Source organism: Oryzias latipes, chromosome 16, assembly GCF_002234675.1.
Source record: "Oryzias latipes chromosome 16, ASM223467v1".
Taxonomy (NCBI): Eukaryota; Metazoa; Chordata; class Actinopteri; order Beloniformes; family Adrianichthyidae; genus Oryzias; species Oryzias latipes.
In genome coordinates, this window is record NC_019874.2 from 6,806,967 (window position 1) to 6,824,961 (window position 17,995).

Sequence of the window (17,995 nt, forward strand, 5' to 3'; positions counted from 1 at the left end):
TCATAGATCAGCCCCCCCCCGGGTCACTTACCTATGGTGTAGCCCCGCTTCAGCTCTCCACACCGAGGGTTGCGGAGCTGGGAGTTGGTGGTGTTCTTTTCCTGCACCACAAGGCCGGTGGTTGTCTTGGCAACAAGTGGTGGAGTCTTGTTTGGGGGTGAGGCTGGAACAAGCTTTGGTGAGAAACCTTGGCTGGCAATGTCCACCGACTGAGACTTCTGCTTTAATCTGTCAAGGGGATACAGAAGACAGAGGCAAGAACCATTATTGCCCAATGTGCCGGTGTTGGATAGTTGAGACCATTTGGAGGGCATTAGAAATTAAAGGATGTATGGTCTTTAGGTTATGGGTTTCATTGTGTTTTTGTCACAGAAATGTCCTTCCAATCTACAGTTTAGAGGGACATTGAAAGTTCAAATAGTTTTACACATGGCTTTTTAACCCCTCAAAGATCTTCTTAGTCTTTAACCAACACTAAAATCTCCCAGCCAACAACCGTTTAACACTTCTGTCTTTTTTGTTATGATAACATTTAGGATTTTTTGATTGAGCACGCTGACTGATCCTTATTTCCATTGGTCACAGTAGCTGTGTTTCAATGACACAAATGTGCAAAACTTTATCAAAATTCTAGAAATGTTGGAGAAAAAAAAACACAATTTCACAATTAGACTGTTTCTATTAAATCCTAATTATGCAAATAAACACAAACCAACTCACGCAAGTCATTTAAAAACATGGCGACGCATGTGAACAATACTTTGATAAACAGCCGTACATTCAAATTTCTCCCATACTACCGCTAACTCATCATCATCTATCAAAGGAGACGTTGGCATCTTATTCAGGCCATAGAGCGGTGGGATCTTGACATATTGGAGCGGCTAAGGATGAATCCATTTTGGGAAATGGTGGTTTGTGATTTTACAGAGGAGCTGTGGATCCAACAATCGCACACGACATGCACAGATTTTGATGAGCTGTGAGATGCTGTGGGACCTCTGGTGGCGCCTGCTGTGCAGCGTCCAAGGCGGCCAGTTGGTGGTCACGTGACTCATTTAATTAGAAAAAAGCGTTTCCTTTCGGCAAACTTATTATTGCAAATCCAATTTGCGCAATTCCATAGTGCATGGAAACACAGCTAGTAAGAGTTTCTTTAATTGTGCCCATTCTTGTTTAATGGTAACACAAACATTTTGTTGGTATGTAAGCCTAAATGAAGCTGAAGGATAAAACTTACTCTAGTTAAGAAAAAAACTTTGGAAGGTCAAGACAATTTGATAAAAATCTACCTACAGCACCAATCTGGCCGATTGGTTGTTAAATCTGATGGCTACTTGGGCTTGAGTTGCACAATTAGAAATGAGTGAACTGGACCAATCCCCATATCACTCCACAGAGATATTTGGTAGGTTCTAACACCCTTGCAGAGAAAACAGGTGACCCTAAACCACATGATTTGCACCAACACACATAACACCAGCTTTAACCCTTGTGCTGTCCTAAGCACTTTAACATTGGGAGTTGGGTCATCTAGACCCACTAGACAGTGCTCTGAACCTTTTTTCTTCAATGATTTGTGATCTTCACTGGTGTCCATGGATTACATGAAATCTTTCCACCTTTATCCACCTTTGTCATGGTAGGGAGAACACGTCAATGTAAGGGTGGGGTCATCTAAGATAGCACAAGGGTTAAAACCTTTGGATGCTCCTGCACAAAGTCTCCAAGTAAGAAATATAAAGTGGCTGCAGGAACTGTTTCTGTCCATGGCTGGGAAAAGTCCTGAAACAGCATTACAAGACTCCCAGCACTGCACTCCCTCTCACACACTTTCAATCATTCCAGCAGAACTGCTGATGCGAACAGAATCTTTCAGGCCATTTCACCCGCATGCCCATCTCCTCATGGAGTGCAGCGACATGCATGGCACAGCAGCTAACTGGCTACAGAAAATGCCTATTCTCCAAGGAAACGCTGTCCATCACAGAGTGTGATCCCAACAACATGAGGGAAACCAAAGCGGTGCCATGTGAACACCAACCTTTACCCACTAAGGGCTGCTCAGCCACAGACAGTCACAGAGCAGGTGTTTACTGCAGAAACATTCAACCAAATAAAGGAAGTCAAAGGTTGTGCTTATTTACATGCCCCCCCTCCCCAATACCACATTTAAATGCAGTGGAAGTTTCCACACAAAACCGAACAAAGGCATACCAAGTTGGCTGGATGTATCAGACTGTGCCACAGACTATTTTGAGAAAGTACTTTGTTTGTTTGGATAGCATATAATGAGGTGGGAGAATTAAGAGAAGCAGAGACCTGCTGCTGCTACTGTTAATGACAGTGGAGAATGGGGGGGGTATAGGGGAGAGCATGTCAAACCTGGGGGCGCCTATCTGCACTTCCCAAGGAGTTGGCACAAATTACCATCTCATCAGAAGAACAGGGGGCCTTCCTCTTCTAGCTATGTTTCACTGTGCTACAAGGCACAACAGTGACAGCACAACATTACCGGAGAAAAAGAGACTGTGTGTCTGTGTGTGTGTGTGTTTGTTTGTTTGGTGGGAAATGACTGGGGAACTCGACTAAATTTGTTGATTTGTCTCAGACAAAAAAAGAGTTGAGTAAACAGAAGAACCAACGTGTCAAGTTTACTCCTATTAATTACCAACCTTCTCACATTTCTAAGCACTTCAGGCTGAAATACTGGTTGTGACAGAACGACAAATTGGACCAAACACAAACAAACAAATAATTAGAAAAGCTATTATTTTGCTAGTTGTTTTTGAGGATCTTAAAAACGCTTTGGAGACCATACCTTGTCTGCAATTACAACACTCGCTTAAATATTACCAGAAGTATTTCAAGCACCAATATGTGGGTTACATCGGTCTGACATTTACCTGCTAAATGCCCTACTGGAAGAGTGTCCGGTATGAGAAAGGGAGATTGTGGGTTCAAGTTCAGAGACATGTTCAGATATGTTCCACAAGGCAGTATTTTGGGACCATTACTTTTTGTTTTGTACATATATAAATAACATTGTGTGCTTAATTTCTTCAGTTCTTTATTTGCAGATGACACTGTTATTTTTTGTCTGGTCCAATTACTGCTACAATTAACAGTAAACTTAATACAGATAAACAGCATTTACATGATCGGTTGCATCAAAATAAGCTTAATGCTAAATAAACTGAATGAATGTATTTTTATTCAATTCAAAAACAGTTTTCTATATCTAATGCCATCACCCTATCTGGTTACAAACTCTCGGTTGTCCCTTCTTATAAGTATCTGGTGTCTTTCTCGACTCACCTCAATTACAGTAATCATGTTAAAAATCTAACCAGAAGAATAAAACAAAAAGTATATGTTTATAGTAAAATCAGACCACATTTGTCTTTGTAAATTTTTGAAACATATCTTCATGCAGTCATTATGTCTACTGTATCCTATTGTCTGCCTGTTTGGTCACTTACAACAAATGAAATTCATGAACCATTAGCAAGACTTTACAATACAGCCAATCCATCATTGAGTCCCGGGCTGGATTCACCATTGGTCTGTATAATCACTGTGGAATGTTTTAACATTTCAGAATTATACAGTAAGTCACGGACTCAAACTGTACTGTACTACTAAGTACTAAATGGACACACTTCAGCAGCACTCTGCGCAATGGCTCCAAAACTCAGATCCAAACGCTTTACCAGATTTATCACAAATTGACTCTTGCCTCCATCAGGATTTAGGAACTCCTACGGTCAGAAGTCTTTCTTTTTTGTGTTCATTAAAACCTGGAACATACTCCGGGAAGCCATCAGGACTCTAACATCACCAAGTCTATTGAAAGAACATCTATACTCTATTTATTATTCTATGCTCCATAACAAATAAGAATAGAGGAGAGAGTTCAAATAAATGGTTGATGGGAAATTAGTGGAGGCTAACTTCCCAGTCCTACCCTCAACTCTGAGGTGAAATTTTAATGCCTGCTGCTCTGCAGAAAAAATGTCTTAAAAAAACAACAAAACCATTTTGATTATGGCTAAAAGATGCATAATAACAAGAAAAGAGCACTGGGAACACTTTACAAAATAGAAAAAATGGAGTGGGACTTTAAGGGGTTGGATTGGAGGGGTTAAACTCCCAAACACTTCACAACCACGGCAGTGACTGTAGCTGGCCGCTCCCCCAGGGAACAAGTCAAATGGAGAAAACTAACTTCAACAAACATCAGCGAAGAACACAAGATGTGAGTTTGGCAGCTGCTAACAAATATTTTGGTTAAGTGGCACATTTATTTTGATTATTTTAATATCATGACCCCATATATTTCATCCTCCTTTTCCTGACAAATGTTCTGTCTTAGTATTCTCCCATCCAGAGTTTTTTTTGGTCACATCTTTAGAGTTTTACATTGAAGATAAATATGTGTGCACACTAGGTGGTTTTAAAAAACCACTCCAATGAAAAATGTGTTTTTAGTGTTTTTGACATGTTCTTGTGGTGTTTTTCTCATAATGGAGGACAGAAGTAAAGAAAGTTAAGATTAAAACTACATTTCTGAAGATTTCTCCATTCAGATTGTTGTAAATCAGAAGAAGATTAAAAAAACGCTCTTTGAAAAAGTTTGTAGGTGTAACATAAAAGCTCCGGCCCGTTCTGATGCATCCACTGTCAGACAAATAGATCTATGTGCGTCTTTATTTTCCGACTGAGCTGTGTGGAACTGCGTAGCTGGATAGCTAGGATAGTGTTCTGCATTTTTGTTGCACCAGTAATGTTACATTGTATCATTTATACAAGAGCATCTTAATAATAAGTATATTTTATGCGGAAAACCTCAGAGATTCATTCAGCTTTCTCTGATAATCAGTAGTTTATTTTCTGTGAAATGTTCGGGTTATTTAAAAACGTCGTCAGGGTTCCTGTATTTTCTTAAACTTCTCCCATGGTTCTTTAACATCACTTTGCAAAACTTCCGCAGCACATAAACAAGGAATGATATTAATAAGATTTGACATCAATAGTATAAATGATCACATTAGATAATTGTTTTAGCTTAAATATTAAAAGTTCCCAATACAAATCTACAAAGATAAACACAAAATTCTATTGATACATAAACAGTAAGTGTGTAAACCGTATCCATATATTTAAGTTTTCTAACTCAACAAAGAAGGAACCTCAACTGATGAGTTTGTGAGTTTCTGTCCATCGACTGCCTAATCAGTCTGTAACACGATATGGTTTGTTTGATTTATCCAAAACACCTGTGAGGAGCTCTCAGAGCTGATGCTGAGAGAAATCAAGAACCCTGCGTTGGGGGTGGCATTTAAAAAGATCATTTCCCTCTCAGGTTTGAAGGCAGGTTCACGATCTGGTATTTATTACTGTTTATTTGTGCTCTTCAACTTCCCCATTAGCCTATCGTTCACTGCAAAACTAGCAGCTTAAAGTGTTTTTTTCTTCATACCTCTGAAAAGATGTCTCCCTGAACTTGCCCTTGCACTGGTTAGAATCCCAATAGAATGTGTGTGGATCAGATTCGATGTAGAGAGAACAGATGAGATCATGGAAGAATATAAAGATTCTCCATTCAGGCTTCAGCTTGGGTTTTAGTGAGGAAAAAAAGAAAAGAATAATTGTGCTTTCATGTCAGTCTGGGGAATCTTTTGTCTCAAATGGTGTTGTACTGTCTCAATAAGACTAGAAAAGCCAACAATTCCAGTTTAACAAAAGCGCCAGGCCTCTCCAGATGGGAATTAATAATATAGAACTCATAGAACAGTATCGTAAACACTTTGGGGTTGATATGTGTAAAATAAAGAGGATCACTTTGCTTATGCAATGAGAAAGACCAAGAAATCTTTAATCTTATTACCAAACATTAATATGAATCTCAACAGGAAATAAATGACAGTCATTATCTGAGGACAGTTTGTTCGAATGTAAACATCACTCTATTAGCTGCATGACAACCACAGAGTTTCCAAAAATGACTGATGACTGATGAGGATGTTGGTCTAGTTTGCATTGCTTCCATTTAAACATACGAGAAAGAGAGAACTAATGAAAGGCAAAACATCAAAGAAAACTGCAAAAGGAAAACTATCATTTAAAGGCTCTGTGATGTTCAAACAGAACAGAAAGAAACAAAAAACGATTCTCATCCAGCCAAGGTTGAGAATAACTCCCTTAGGGACGGAGTATCTGGAGGTCTAAGTGGTGTTTTCAGTGTAAGTGAGGTAAAGGTGGAACATGTGATTGACTAACAGGTTGGTGCAGCGTCTGCAGTGATGATGACCTTTTACTAGTTTGTATCAGTGAGGAGAGAACTGAACCTGAGGACAAAGCTCTCAATTTACCAGGTTAATCTACATTCCCACCCCCAGCTAAGGATCTGGGCGACTAATCTTCCTTCACATGGAGGCCCATCCCCCCTGCTTAGATTAATACTAATATTCATATCCTAAAAATGTAGATTTTCTATAATTGTTATTATTAGTAGAGTGCTATGAGTACCATAGTGCATGCAACTTACTATTAAAATGTTTGAATTAAATGTAATACCAATAACAATTAGTTGATAGTAGGCTGCTAGAAGTTAGAAGCTGGGGAAACTATGGTTCTACTTCTCCTCTATTCTATTCTTCATCATTTGCTTATCATTTAGTTCCTCATGCCTCTCTTTGTTGCAGTGCGATGCATGTTTTGTCCTTTCCAACTCCCCTCCAGGTTAGCGGGAGTGATTCCAGTTGGCTCATCTGTGCTTTGTACATGACCGTGTACCTCGCCTCTGGCTCGTCTCGCGCCCCCAGCCGTCCCCCAACTCCATCTGAATGAAGCCAATCCGCTCGACTATTTAAACATGTAGTTGTAGAGTTAGACAGCCACATTCTTCTCTAAGACTCCTGGTACATCAACTGTCCGTCCTGGGGGAGGATCCCTCCTTCGTGTGGGCACCCCTGAGGTTTTTTCTTTTTTCCTAAATCCGTTTTTCTTAGGAGTTTTTCCTTACTGAGAAGGAGGGTCTAAGGGCAGGGATGTCCAGTTTAGTTTATTCTGTTTAGTTAAGCCATTACCTTTTGAATTATATGACTTCATGTCTCTATAATTTCATGTTTTCTATACAATTACCGGTATGAAGCTCATTGAGATGACTATTGTAATAATATTGGGCCATATAAATGAAATTAATACGGATAGGGTGCTGAGCTCAGCCACTCATGAGGATCTTAAAGCTGATAGGCCACCACATCAACAGGAGTTAGATAAAGTCTCTGAGACATCTGGCCCAACCAGATGCTTTCCTTGTAACCCTTGTGCTATCCTAGGCACTTTAACATTGGGAGTTGGGTCATCTAGACCAGTGTTTTTCAACCAGTGTGCCGCGGCACACTAGTGTGCCGTGGGAGATGGTCAAGTGTGCTGTGGGAGATTGCCCTCATTAACTGATTTAACAACATTTCCCATCTCCAGGATTTCAGCTCTCTGTTCATCCAAACAGGCCCTGATAAAACACTGAGGAGTTAGGAATATAAAAGATCGTAAAATACTTTTTCTTTGCGTTTATTTTATTTTATTAAAGACATTTTGAGAAGAATGACGTTACCACGATTCAGCTGCAGCTCCGGCTGTATTTTGGAAAAGTCCCGTCGCTTTAACTGTCTCCACCAATCATTCTTGGGGAGCTTAATCACATGTCATCAGTCTGACCAATCAGAAGTGGTTAAAGTCTTCACTTCCTCGTCCCGATTTAGCTCGTAAAGTCTCTCAGTTCTAACAAAAATACCAGCTAAAGCTCGTCTTTAGCGGTGTAGCTTTCCACAGAGTCCGGTATCAGACTGTGGAAAAAGTGAACAAAACAATGAAGCTCCGAAAAGCGATCTCCGCCGGCCGTTTTATGCACTACATCTCCCATGATGCATTGGGTTGTGAGCACAAGGAGATCTGTTGTTAAACGTCTTGAAACCAACGAACACACTTCAAACTGTTTTTAAATCTTCTAACTTAACTTTTATTGCATCTTTTAGAAAAAAAAACAGCTGCAGTTTCCAGCTTTTCTGCATCAATTATCTCAAAAATGCATGTGAGACTGTGGAGGGAGGGGCTGTAGATCAATACAGTCTGAGTTTCTCCTTTTTTTTAATTTTTGGATGCTGGTGTGCCGCGGGATTTTTTTTAAGGTTAAAGTGTGCCGTGGCTCAGAAAAGGTTGAAAAACACTGATCTAGACCCACTAGACAGTGCGCTGAACCTTTTTTCTTCATTGATATTGGAAGATGAATCTGGTCATACTCTGACCAATCAGGGATTGGATTTGGTAGGGACGTACGGGCAGAGCTGTGAAGGAAAAAGCTTGGAGCAAGATTCACGATATTTATGCTGCCTTAGAATGCACGTTTAGCACGTTCTTGAATGCGTGTCACATGCCTGGTGTGAAGGTAGCATACGAGTCCATTCCTTCTGCTTCGTTGGGTAGATGGCTGCCAGAAAATTTTTGGGGGTTGAAAATGTTCAGAAGGCTTTATCCTGAGCTGTGACTGTGCCTCTGTCCATCTCTGCTGAAAGCTCACTAGTCCCCATGAAGAATGGATCTCCATCTGTGAGCAAATGCCTCCATAAAAGCAAGAGGAGGTCAGGGAGAGCTGAGGACAAAAAGATGCAGGCGTTTTGTTTTCCCGCCTTTGTAGTGATCTGACCTGGGACAGGAAAAAGTGAGATATTTGCAGTCCTGCCAAACTGGCACGGCTTACATTATCCGACTCCACAGAGAACTATGTGGTTTGGCAGAGGATGCATCAACAACAGAAAATTTGGGGCTGAATCCAAACACGATTATCACTTCTCGACTAAGAGGGATTATCCTGCAAAAACGGAGCTGCCATCTCTCCTCTCTGCTTCACATCCCTGCAAAAATGCTCACACATTATTTTGGAATTTGGTGTTGTGCATGAAGCAGCAGGCATGATGCTGCGCTGTATGAAGAAAGGTAAGTGTATCCTGATGCAACACTCATAGTAATGGTAGTGAAATAACCCACCCGACAGTTATTATGCTTCAATAGTCCCAATATCTATTGTGGCTCTTGAAAGAAACGTGAGAAAGAAGTCACTAATGTCCAAGAATATTGTTCATTTCTGCATGCTAAAAGGTCACCTTCCACTATGTGAAGGACAGTTCTCTATAAAGCCAAAGAAAACTTTCTAATATCATAAAACACATTTACATAGACATAGTTCTTATTCTTTTTCCACATTATTTCTATAAAAAAGTATCTTAACAGTTTCATTTTCTGTTGCATAACAATGGACTTAAATTATGACAGACATTTAGCAGTCAACATGTTTGCTATAATTGGTGAGATTTATTGAAAAAAACAAAGCATTGTTCTCTGCTGATATGCCATCCAGCCCTTTTCCCATAGGTTGATAAAAAAATAAATAAATGAAAACATCTTGCTTTTGCTGCCTTTTCCTTGTAACCCTTGTGCTATCCTAGGCACTTTACCATTGGGAGTTGGGTCATGTAGACCCACTAGACAGTGCGCTGAACCTTTTTTCTTCAATGATTTATGATCTTCACTGGTGTCCATGGATTACATGAAATCTTTCCACCTTTATCCACCTTTGTCATGGTAGGGAGAACATGTCAATGTAAGGGTGGGGTCATCTAAGATAGCACAAGGGTTAAGGCAGCTTCTGACTAGGCTTTCAAACGAGACTCTGCTCAACAGAAAAGAATCGAGAAGTTAAATAAAAAGAGGAACATGCCAAGTACCTTCTTCCTACTTCCATTACATCTCAGAAGACAAGTAAGAGGCAGCTGTTGCTAAATGATGGTTTACTGCTGATAAACAGGTGTGAAGGCCTCTGTTACAGAAGCTCCAGACAAGCAGAAGGAAAGGAGACTTCAGGGAAGGTCATACAGGAGTGGAACATCTTAAAGAAAAACAATTTGATCTGGATTGGATCTCCCAATGCTAACAAAAGTACAATTATATATGTATTTATGTTATATCTTAGGTCCTGACAGAGACAGAGGCGTCTACAACAGAAGTGTTTCTTCCTGACAGCGACAGGATCTAGGAGACAGTAAATCTTAAAGCCAGACTGGAGAAAACGTTTTTCTGTTAGATAACACAACAATTGTTGCTTTACATTTGTATGCGGATCATCGGTTGCTAAATTCCTAATCTGTTTACATCACGTGACCACTGACTACGGTGGCTGTTTGATTCAGTTTCTCCGCTTCGAGAACGGAAGACTGATGAATCTCAGAGGGAACCGAAGCTCAGTCTGATTGGTAACGAACCGAGCCAACCTCCAAATATGGGTCAGAGAGCGGTTCCTGGTCCCAGACTATGACTCGACTATGGATTATGGTTGAACTCTGGTTTGCTTTAACCCTTAGATATAAAATGGAGGCAACTTTTTTAAAATAGCATCAGAACAAACCACAGATACTTAAAGATGAAGTGTCACAGGAGAGCCAACATTGAAATAAGCGTTTGATAATGACAGTAATGTGAAATGCTTCCAGCAATAAATCTTCATTCCAAGAGTCAGGCATGATTAAAATGAAATAATGCCTGGGCTTTTTGTTTCCAGTGGTGACGGGACCATGCCATGGTGCCATCAGTTGGACCAACAAGAACTCTTCTATAAATCATTTCAGCATCATTTTCTGTATTACAGGACAAAGTAAGATAATCTCTCTAACAATTAAACCTCGTATTGAATTGCTTAAATGTTTCATAATGGAGGCTAAATGTTTTTAAGGTCATGCTCATATACTGAGTGATCCTATGGCAAGAAGAAGATTGAAATATCCGGATGGTAAATAAAAATGTGAATTCATTCTGTTTAAAAAAGAATGTTGGAAGTTAAAACTGTCCACCAAATTATCTTCGGATGGCAGAACCCCGCAGATTGTTCACCCCGATGGCAGGAGAACCTTGGTTTTCCAAAGCAAACTGTCATAAAAACAATTCAGCGGCCGTGGAGCAGCTTCTGGCTCATGAGTCAGCCCCCGCAGAGGCTGTGCTCCTGACCCACAGAGAGCCGGGGAATGGTCTCTGAATGAAATATAGGCCGGGTTTAAGGGCTCTTTGCTCGGCTGGCGGACCACTCCACATAAAGGTGGTGGCGCTCTGCCCCCCTGCCCTCACTAAAAGCCAGAGAGACCATGAGGTCATGAGGCAGCCTCACCAACACCGTAAATGACGGAGAGTCATCAGCTGACCAGCTTTCAGTGTTCAGTGTTGAATCCTGGGTTTGAGTGTTGTTGCATCTATGTTAAAAAAACCTAACTGGTAATTATTTAATAACATAATGCGTATTATTAATAACATTTCATACTTTTAAGACAAAATCTTTGCTATGTTTGCCCCCTCTGGTTTTTTTGAATCAATCATTCATGAAATTAGAGATTTTCTTCCTCCAGCAGCACAGACAGATGCTAACTTAGAGGCAGCAGGTGGATGAAGGGTAAAGAGAAGCAGTGAGAGTTTCCCCATCATGATGACAGGAAGTCTCCTCCTGCTGGGGCGAGACAGAGAAGCTGGCTACAGGTGCGCAAACCTGAACTAATGGCTGATGGTGTTGGGTTAATGGCGGCTCACAAATATCCTCCCATACTCGTGTGAAAAGTCCTCCCAAAGAATGGAGGTTTCAGGTCCTGCTTCTGTGTAGCAGCTCTGTGGGTGCAGGACTTCTAAAAGCGTCAGGAAGGTGTAGAGACTCATAAGAAATGAAATTCTGGTGGCCATCCTGATGGGTCAAAGGTAAAAAAAAAGAAACATTTAAAACTTTAAATCTTAAATTGTCCAAATAAAAAAAAGAGCAAAAATAGAACACATAGGACACTGATTTAGCATTTCCTCTTCTCCAAAACAATGCTGAGATGTTTGGCTCTCTGAAGCATCACTGAAGCATCACTGAAGCTCTCAGATGTTCATCCTGTTTTGATACGTTTAACATCAGAAAACTGTAGTTATTTTATCATATTTACTTTCCATCTCATCAGATATTAAACTAAAAGAAAGTGACGGTTGGGACAGCAAAAGGAGCCAAATCAGCACAAACTGCGGTTTACAGGCTGCTTCAGAACAGTGGTCTCACCTCCTGCACATGTCTGTTGGGACAACAGCAGCTATTTGACGAAGCTGACTCACAAGTGCAGCTCGACTAAGCAGCAGTGAAAGCTCTGACTGAGGGTGCCGCAGCTACTGGAGACATCAGGGAGGCTCCTGCAGGATGGAGTGGTGATAAAAGGAAATGCAAAGTGGTTGGGGAAATTTGCTGCGCTGTGCTTTCAGACAAGGACTCAAATGTTTTCGCCACTATAAAGCTAAAACTGACTTACACAGGTGTATCTTTTCCCATACGTCCTGACAAGTTAGTAAACATCTGTTTGCCCTATCTGCTTGTTGAACATTTTAAAAGAAGTCAAACATTATAAAAGTGCAATCAATGTCTTAGTTACTCCTTACATATAGGCTAATGCCAGCCCTGCCCATAACATAATCGATCTAATCTGAGGTTGGACAAAGGCTGAGGGTTAGTACAGAACGGGTGTGGTTACTGCATGCGTGCTGTTGCTCTACTGTCGAACAAGATCCACTCAAACAAGGACCAATATCCATAAAAGGGAAATAGAAGGATGCAGTCATGTAACATGAGCAGATTGTGAGATTGTCTTTATCATCCAAGTCATTTATGTTTTTGCCGGACCTGCAGTCACAGACGTATTGCCTTTCCAGATTTTAGACCTAAAAACGGGCCAAATGCTTGTTTGAGCTCGATACCACAGGCCTGTGCAGAGGCAGGGCAGCAGCGATCACCTGTCAATCAAACAATTGCACCTCTATTTTTGTGCAGCTTTAAGGTCAAATATAAAATTCATCCCCACAGTACTATTTTCATAGATAATAATCTTGTCACACAGGTGACATGAGTTTCTGCAGCAAACTGTATGTGAATTCTGTTGTAGAATTGGACAGTGGGTTCATATTGAGTAGAAATTGACTTTTTGTGTAACAAACAAAGGTTGCAAGAGTTTTTTAGATCAGACTTTGTAGACTGTCCATTACCCAAGGCAACTGTGCATATGAATTTTTTTCTAATAACTAGGCAGGTTTTCTATTATTTACGCCTTGAGCTGAGATGTGTTTTAGAACTCCAAAATAATGGTTTTCTTTTTAACTTCATAAATGACCAAAAAAGAGCAAAATCAGACACCAGCGTGGACAATGACTCACCAGCCTACTGGCCCGGAGCTGCATCCAATCATTGCTCTATTACTGAGCAGCATCTGTTAACAATGTTCAACAACTTCATTTTGATAACATCCAGTTCATAAATCAATGTAAACGCAGCTCTGGCTGCTGATGCTCTAGATGACTCAAGATCCCCCCCATTCAGCTATGGCCTTTCACTCCACAACAGGAAGTACTTTAGCAGACAAAAGGCATGAAGTACAACAAGGAAACTCCTGTGCTTGTTTTTCTCCATAGTTTCTTGTCTCTGTGCATCACACAAGCACCACATGCAGACATGCCAAAGGAAGCCCCCCCGACCCCATCTTGACAACACACAAGTCTGCCCTGCAATCATGCACAGCCCTCAGTGAGTACGATCACCACAGTCTGCCGCTGCACCTCAATCATCCTCTCATTTGCAGAACTGCAGTGACAAGCAGAGGCGCGATTGGTCAGTGCTCATCCAACGACATCCAACGTCATGTCAGAGACGTGCCCAGTCACTGAGAGACTCAAATTTACTATAACTGATGGAAACTGAAATGCAGTTAAACTGTAGAAAAGCCTTTTAATGACAGGTTTTACATTGATTAGGAAATGATACATGGAACAGATCCAAAAAATACAACTAGAAGAACAACATGATGGTGAGGAAATATTATCAAAAGCCCAAAACAAAAGACTAGATGTGGAAGCAATAGACACTATAACAGTAAGTTAGGGATATTGTGAAAAATTCAGAGGATGTCGTAAGCAGTGTTTTTTTCACCGCACAGAATTTTAGGGTAGAGAGGTCATTGTAAGGTGGTGATGGACACCCCCCCTTTAGTGTTTTCTATGTAACGGTCACATTGTGTTCAGTGTCTTTTACTTATCAGAACTAAAAGCAACACGTTCAAAAAGAGACACATTTCCAATGTGGTATCAATGTCAACATTCTTTGGGTATAAAAGCTGATTTTGCCAGTAAGTCATACCAAGATCATCATTCAAACAGCCATAAACACATCACGCCGCTTACCGGACGAGCAGCACCATCTATCCACAGCGCACCTCAGTGGGAAACTGATCCAAATGGCTCTTTGAGAGGTACAGGTTGCAGACCCCTGGTCTATCACATCCACGTGCTTGAATTTTAACATTATAATGTATAAAGTAAAATGTTTTGTTAAAAAACAATGTTGTTTCATCATGAGGAAATAAAACATTTGATGTTCTGCATTTGTTATTTATTCATTTTTCGTCCTCAAAAATTATCGATAAGAGTATCGTTAAAATACCGGATCGATAAACAGTATCAGTAAGAGTAGTAGTACCGTTAAAACCTTAAAGATACCCATCCCTAATCATAACTGTTGGGGTAATAAACATGAAATTAATGAAAATGGTGTTTCTTCTTATTCAACATTATTAATCTCAAAAGAAACTTTTACATGTTTCACAAAAATACAGACCAAATAGGGGAAGCACTAGTGTAAAAAATAATATCTCTAACTTATTAGGAGTAGTGTAGTTCAGAATTGTCTATACCTTCAATAAAAATTGACGCTTCTCCTTCCGAACCTCCAAAGGCAAATGGGACGGCCCCAAAACCCACACATCCCTTGTTTGTAAAATCAGCAGGACTGCTGCTACACACCCATGATACAACACTTTGTTTAGCTCCATTGTCTGACAGACATTTTGTCTGATTATCCTGCTGCTGATTTCTTGTCCTGTTTGGCTGTTTTTAGACAAACTCTGGGACCAGAACAGACAGAGAACGTAGTGATTCATGATCTGAAGTGATTCATGCTCCATTTTAGAAAAGATAGCAATTTAGGTTCACAAAAACAGTTTCTTCCTCCTCTCTTCTTCAAACGCAACTGTGACTAAAGGATCCCGTCTGACCCAAAGCAGAGACAGCTCTTTGTTACTTCTGATTGGCTGTGGCTCCAAATTACTCCCCAAACAACCCAAATATCCAGATGAGGAGGAAAAACAGGTCACATTGTCCGTGCCCTTTCCTTGAAACGGTATCAAGCCGCCTGGTGTCTGGGTGCAGCTTTAAACATGAAGGACGAAGCAAATCAGCACTGGCTACACGGTCTTACACCTGCTGAGCTGCTGCTAAATGTCCACCTCTGTGCTGCTGCCAAAAGATCTGCAAGAATTTAGTCAAACTTGTTCCTGGACTTTAAATATTAACAACCTAGTTCAATGACAGAGCAGCAATACTCATCATTATTGAGAGGAACTATTTTGAATAGAGATGATGGTTTGGTTGAAGACATGGCTGTAAATGGATTTAAGTTGAAAGTGTCTGCATTCAGCAGCATCATCTGTTCTCAGCAATGACAACCTTTCAATTCTATCTATTTATCTATAGCAACAGTATCCGAGATGTGTGAATGCTGCAGCACTGATCCCGGTAAATTTAACCTGTTGGGCCACAGCAGAACAATAAAATCATTTTCAACATTCACAAACACTTAAAATACCAAAGGATGAAACAAAAAAGAAAAACAGGAAAAAGAAGAAGTAGAAACTTGCAGCTTCTTACATGCCTCTGAGCTCCAGGGACAGTGGCAGATTTGAACTCTCACACTGGAATTGCATTAGTGAGGCAGCCAAGAGGAGGAGTGATGCGTGATGTGTGCATTCAGGCACGAGAGCCTTCTTTCGCTTTTAAGCCCTATCTGCACCACAGTCGCCTCCTCTGCCTCTGTCAGGAACTGAGCCTTCCACAGCACCAGATCTTGGCTTTTCATCGGGATCTCTCACTTACACATCTGTTCATTAACCAACAGGAAGCTGGGACTGGCTGACTACAGGCATCAGCATCTGTCCCAGCTGCTGTCACTGGCACCGGCACAACCTAGGAGGCTGTGCACCCGCTGGTTCGTGGGGCAGAGGTACTGTGACACCTCCACCTTCCTCAACATCTCATATCTTCATCCAAATCCTCCTCTCCACTGCATGAAGTCCGTTATCCTCCCACTCTCTGCCTTCCTCCCCACAAAGCTGCCAGGCCTGTCGGTTCACGCCGGTCAAGCTGATGCAGCAGCAGCGGATGGACGCTCTGCAGCTCAGAGACGCAGAGGCTGCTGCCGCAGATACAAACTTTTCCCTGCTGGGTTTATCTGTACACCAATCTGCAAGGTAAATTTAAAATATTTGCCTTTTGAGCAATCACTTACCTTTTTATGACGGTTCTGACCTGATTTACTTTCCCCCAGAACAATAAAGACTAGGGCGCTGGCCACTGCACCACAGGGGGAAAGAGGAGCTACTAAATGGGGAGTGACAGTTAGGACAGATGTGGCAAATGAAGACAGAGCCTGCAGGACGACTCTAGGCAGCTGTCAATCACGTCCAACCCTCCCTCACACCTAATCAGTACAGACAAGCTGCAGCCAGCTCCACTGTCAGAGCAAGTCACGGTTTCCACTTGATTTAAAACAAGTGATTGTATGTATATTCAAAATCTCCTGGGACCTGACAGATACACGGTTAAATAAAATGTTTACTGATAAATCTGGAACTTAAAAGACATCCATCAGCAGCCAAACAGAAGATGTTTGCGTCCAATAAATTATCTTTATGCATCTATTTTGTCTCAACTAAGTGTCTGTAAAAAATGGCTAGAAATTATAAAATAAAGTTTGCCAACAGGCCATTTTAATAGGTTCACCTTACTAGTACCGGGTTGGACCCCCTTTTGCCTTCAGAACTGCTTTAATCCTTGGTGGCATAGATTCAACAAGGTTCTGGAAACATTCCTCAGAGAGTTTGGTCCGTGTTGTCATGATAGCATCACACAGTTGCTGCAGATTTGTCGGCTGCACATCCATGATGCCAATCTCCTGTTCCACTACATCCCAAAGGTGATCTACTGGGTTGAGATCTGGAGACTGTGGAGGCCGTTTGAGTCTAGTGAACTCATTGTCATGTTCAAGAAACCAGTCTGAGATGATTCCAGCTTCATGACATGGCGCCTTATCCAGCTGGACATAGCCATTAGAAGATGGTTCCCTGTGGTCAGAAAGGGATGGACATGGTCAGCAACAATACCCAGGTAGACTGTTGTGCTGGAACCATGGTCAATTGGTACTGAGGGGTTCAAAGTGCGCTAAGAAAATATCCCCCACACCATGACACCACCACCACCAGCCTGAACCGTTGATACAAGGCAGCATGGATCCATGCTTTCATGTTGTTGACACAAGATTGAAGGCCCGGTACATATGACTGTTAAGTCGCGTCAGACTCTCAAACTCTGGTGTTGCAATGTTTAATACTTCCACAAAAACCAAAAACAACAATGTTTTTTGAATAAATGGTGCTAACAAAGTTCCACAGATTTTGTGTATCAACAATATTTACATAAAGATTGGCTGGGATAAAAACCATGTTTATTATCAAGCATAAGAGCCTCTACTTTGTTACATGCAGACAAGCTGTGAAAAACAAAATTAAAAGGAGGACCATCATAATTATGCACACAAAAGCATATTTTATTGTTTGGTTGAGCATCAGAGCAGTGGGCTGAAGGCAGTTTAGGGCTCAGAAAGCACAGCCAAGTCACCATAGCAGCTTCCTGTATGATGTCAGGGTGGAACCAGGAGTAAAGATGGCTGATTTTTCCCAACAGGCAGCACTTAGTGAACAGCCGGTCTTCCTGCTACAGCGGCCAATGCCACCATGCAGGCAGCTACACTTCATATTCCCAGCACAGCTCCGCTCTA

The 17,995-nt window shown here is 41.2% G+C and overlaps 1 protein-coding gene across 5 annotated transcripts in view; it reads right to left on the minus strand.

Annotated features, from left to right (window-relative positions):
• Window positions 1-17,995, minus strand: part of oxr1 (oxidation resistance 1) — a 193,786-nt gene that overhangs the window by 105,754 nt on the left and 70,037 nt on the right. For all 5 annotated transcript variants that reach the window (XM_023964503.1, XM_023964497.1, XM_023964498.1 and 2 more), the window contains exon 3: window positions 32-228. In XM_023964503.1, coding sequence (XP_023820271.1) covers window positions 32-228 — 197 coding nt within the window. The remainder of the gene's footprint in view (window positions 1-31; window positions 229-17,995) is intronic.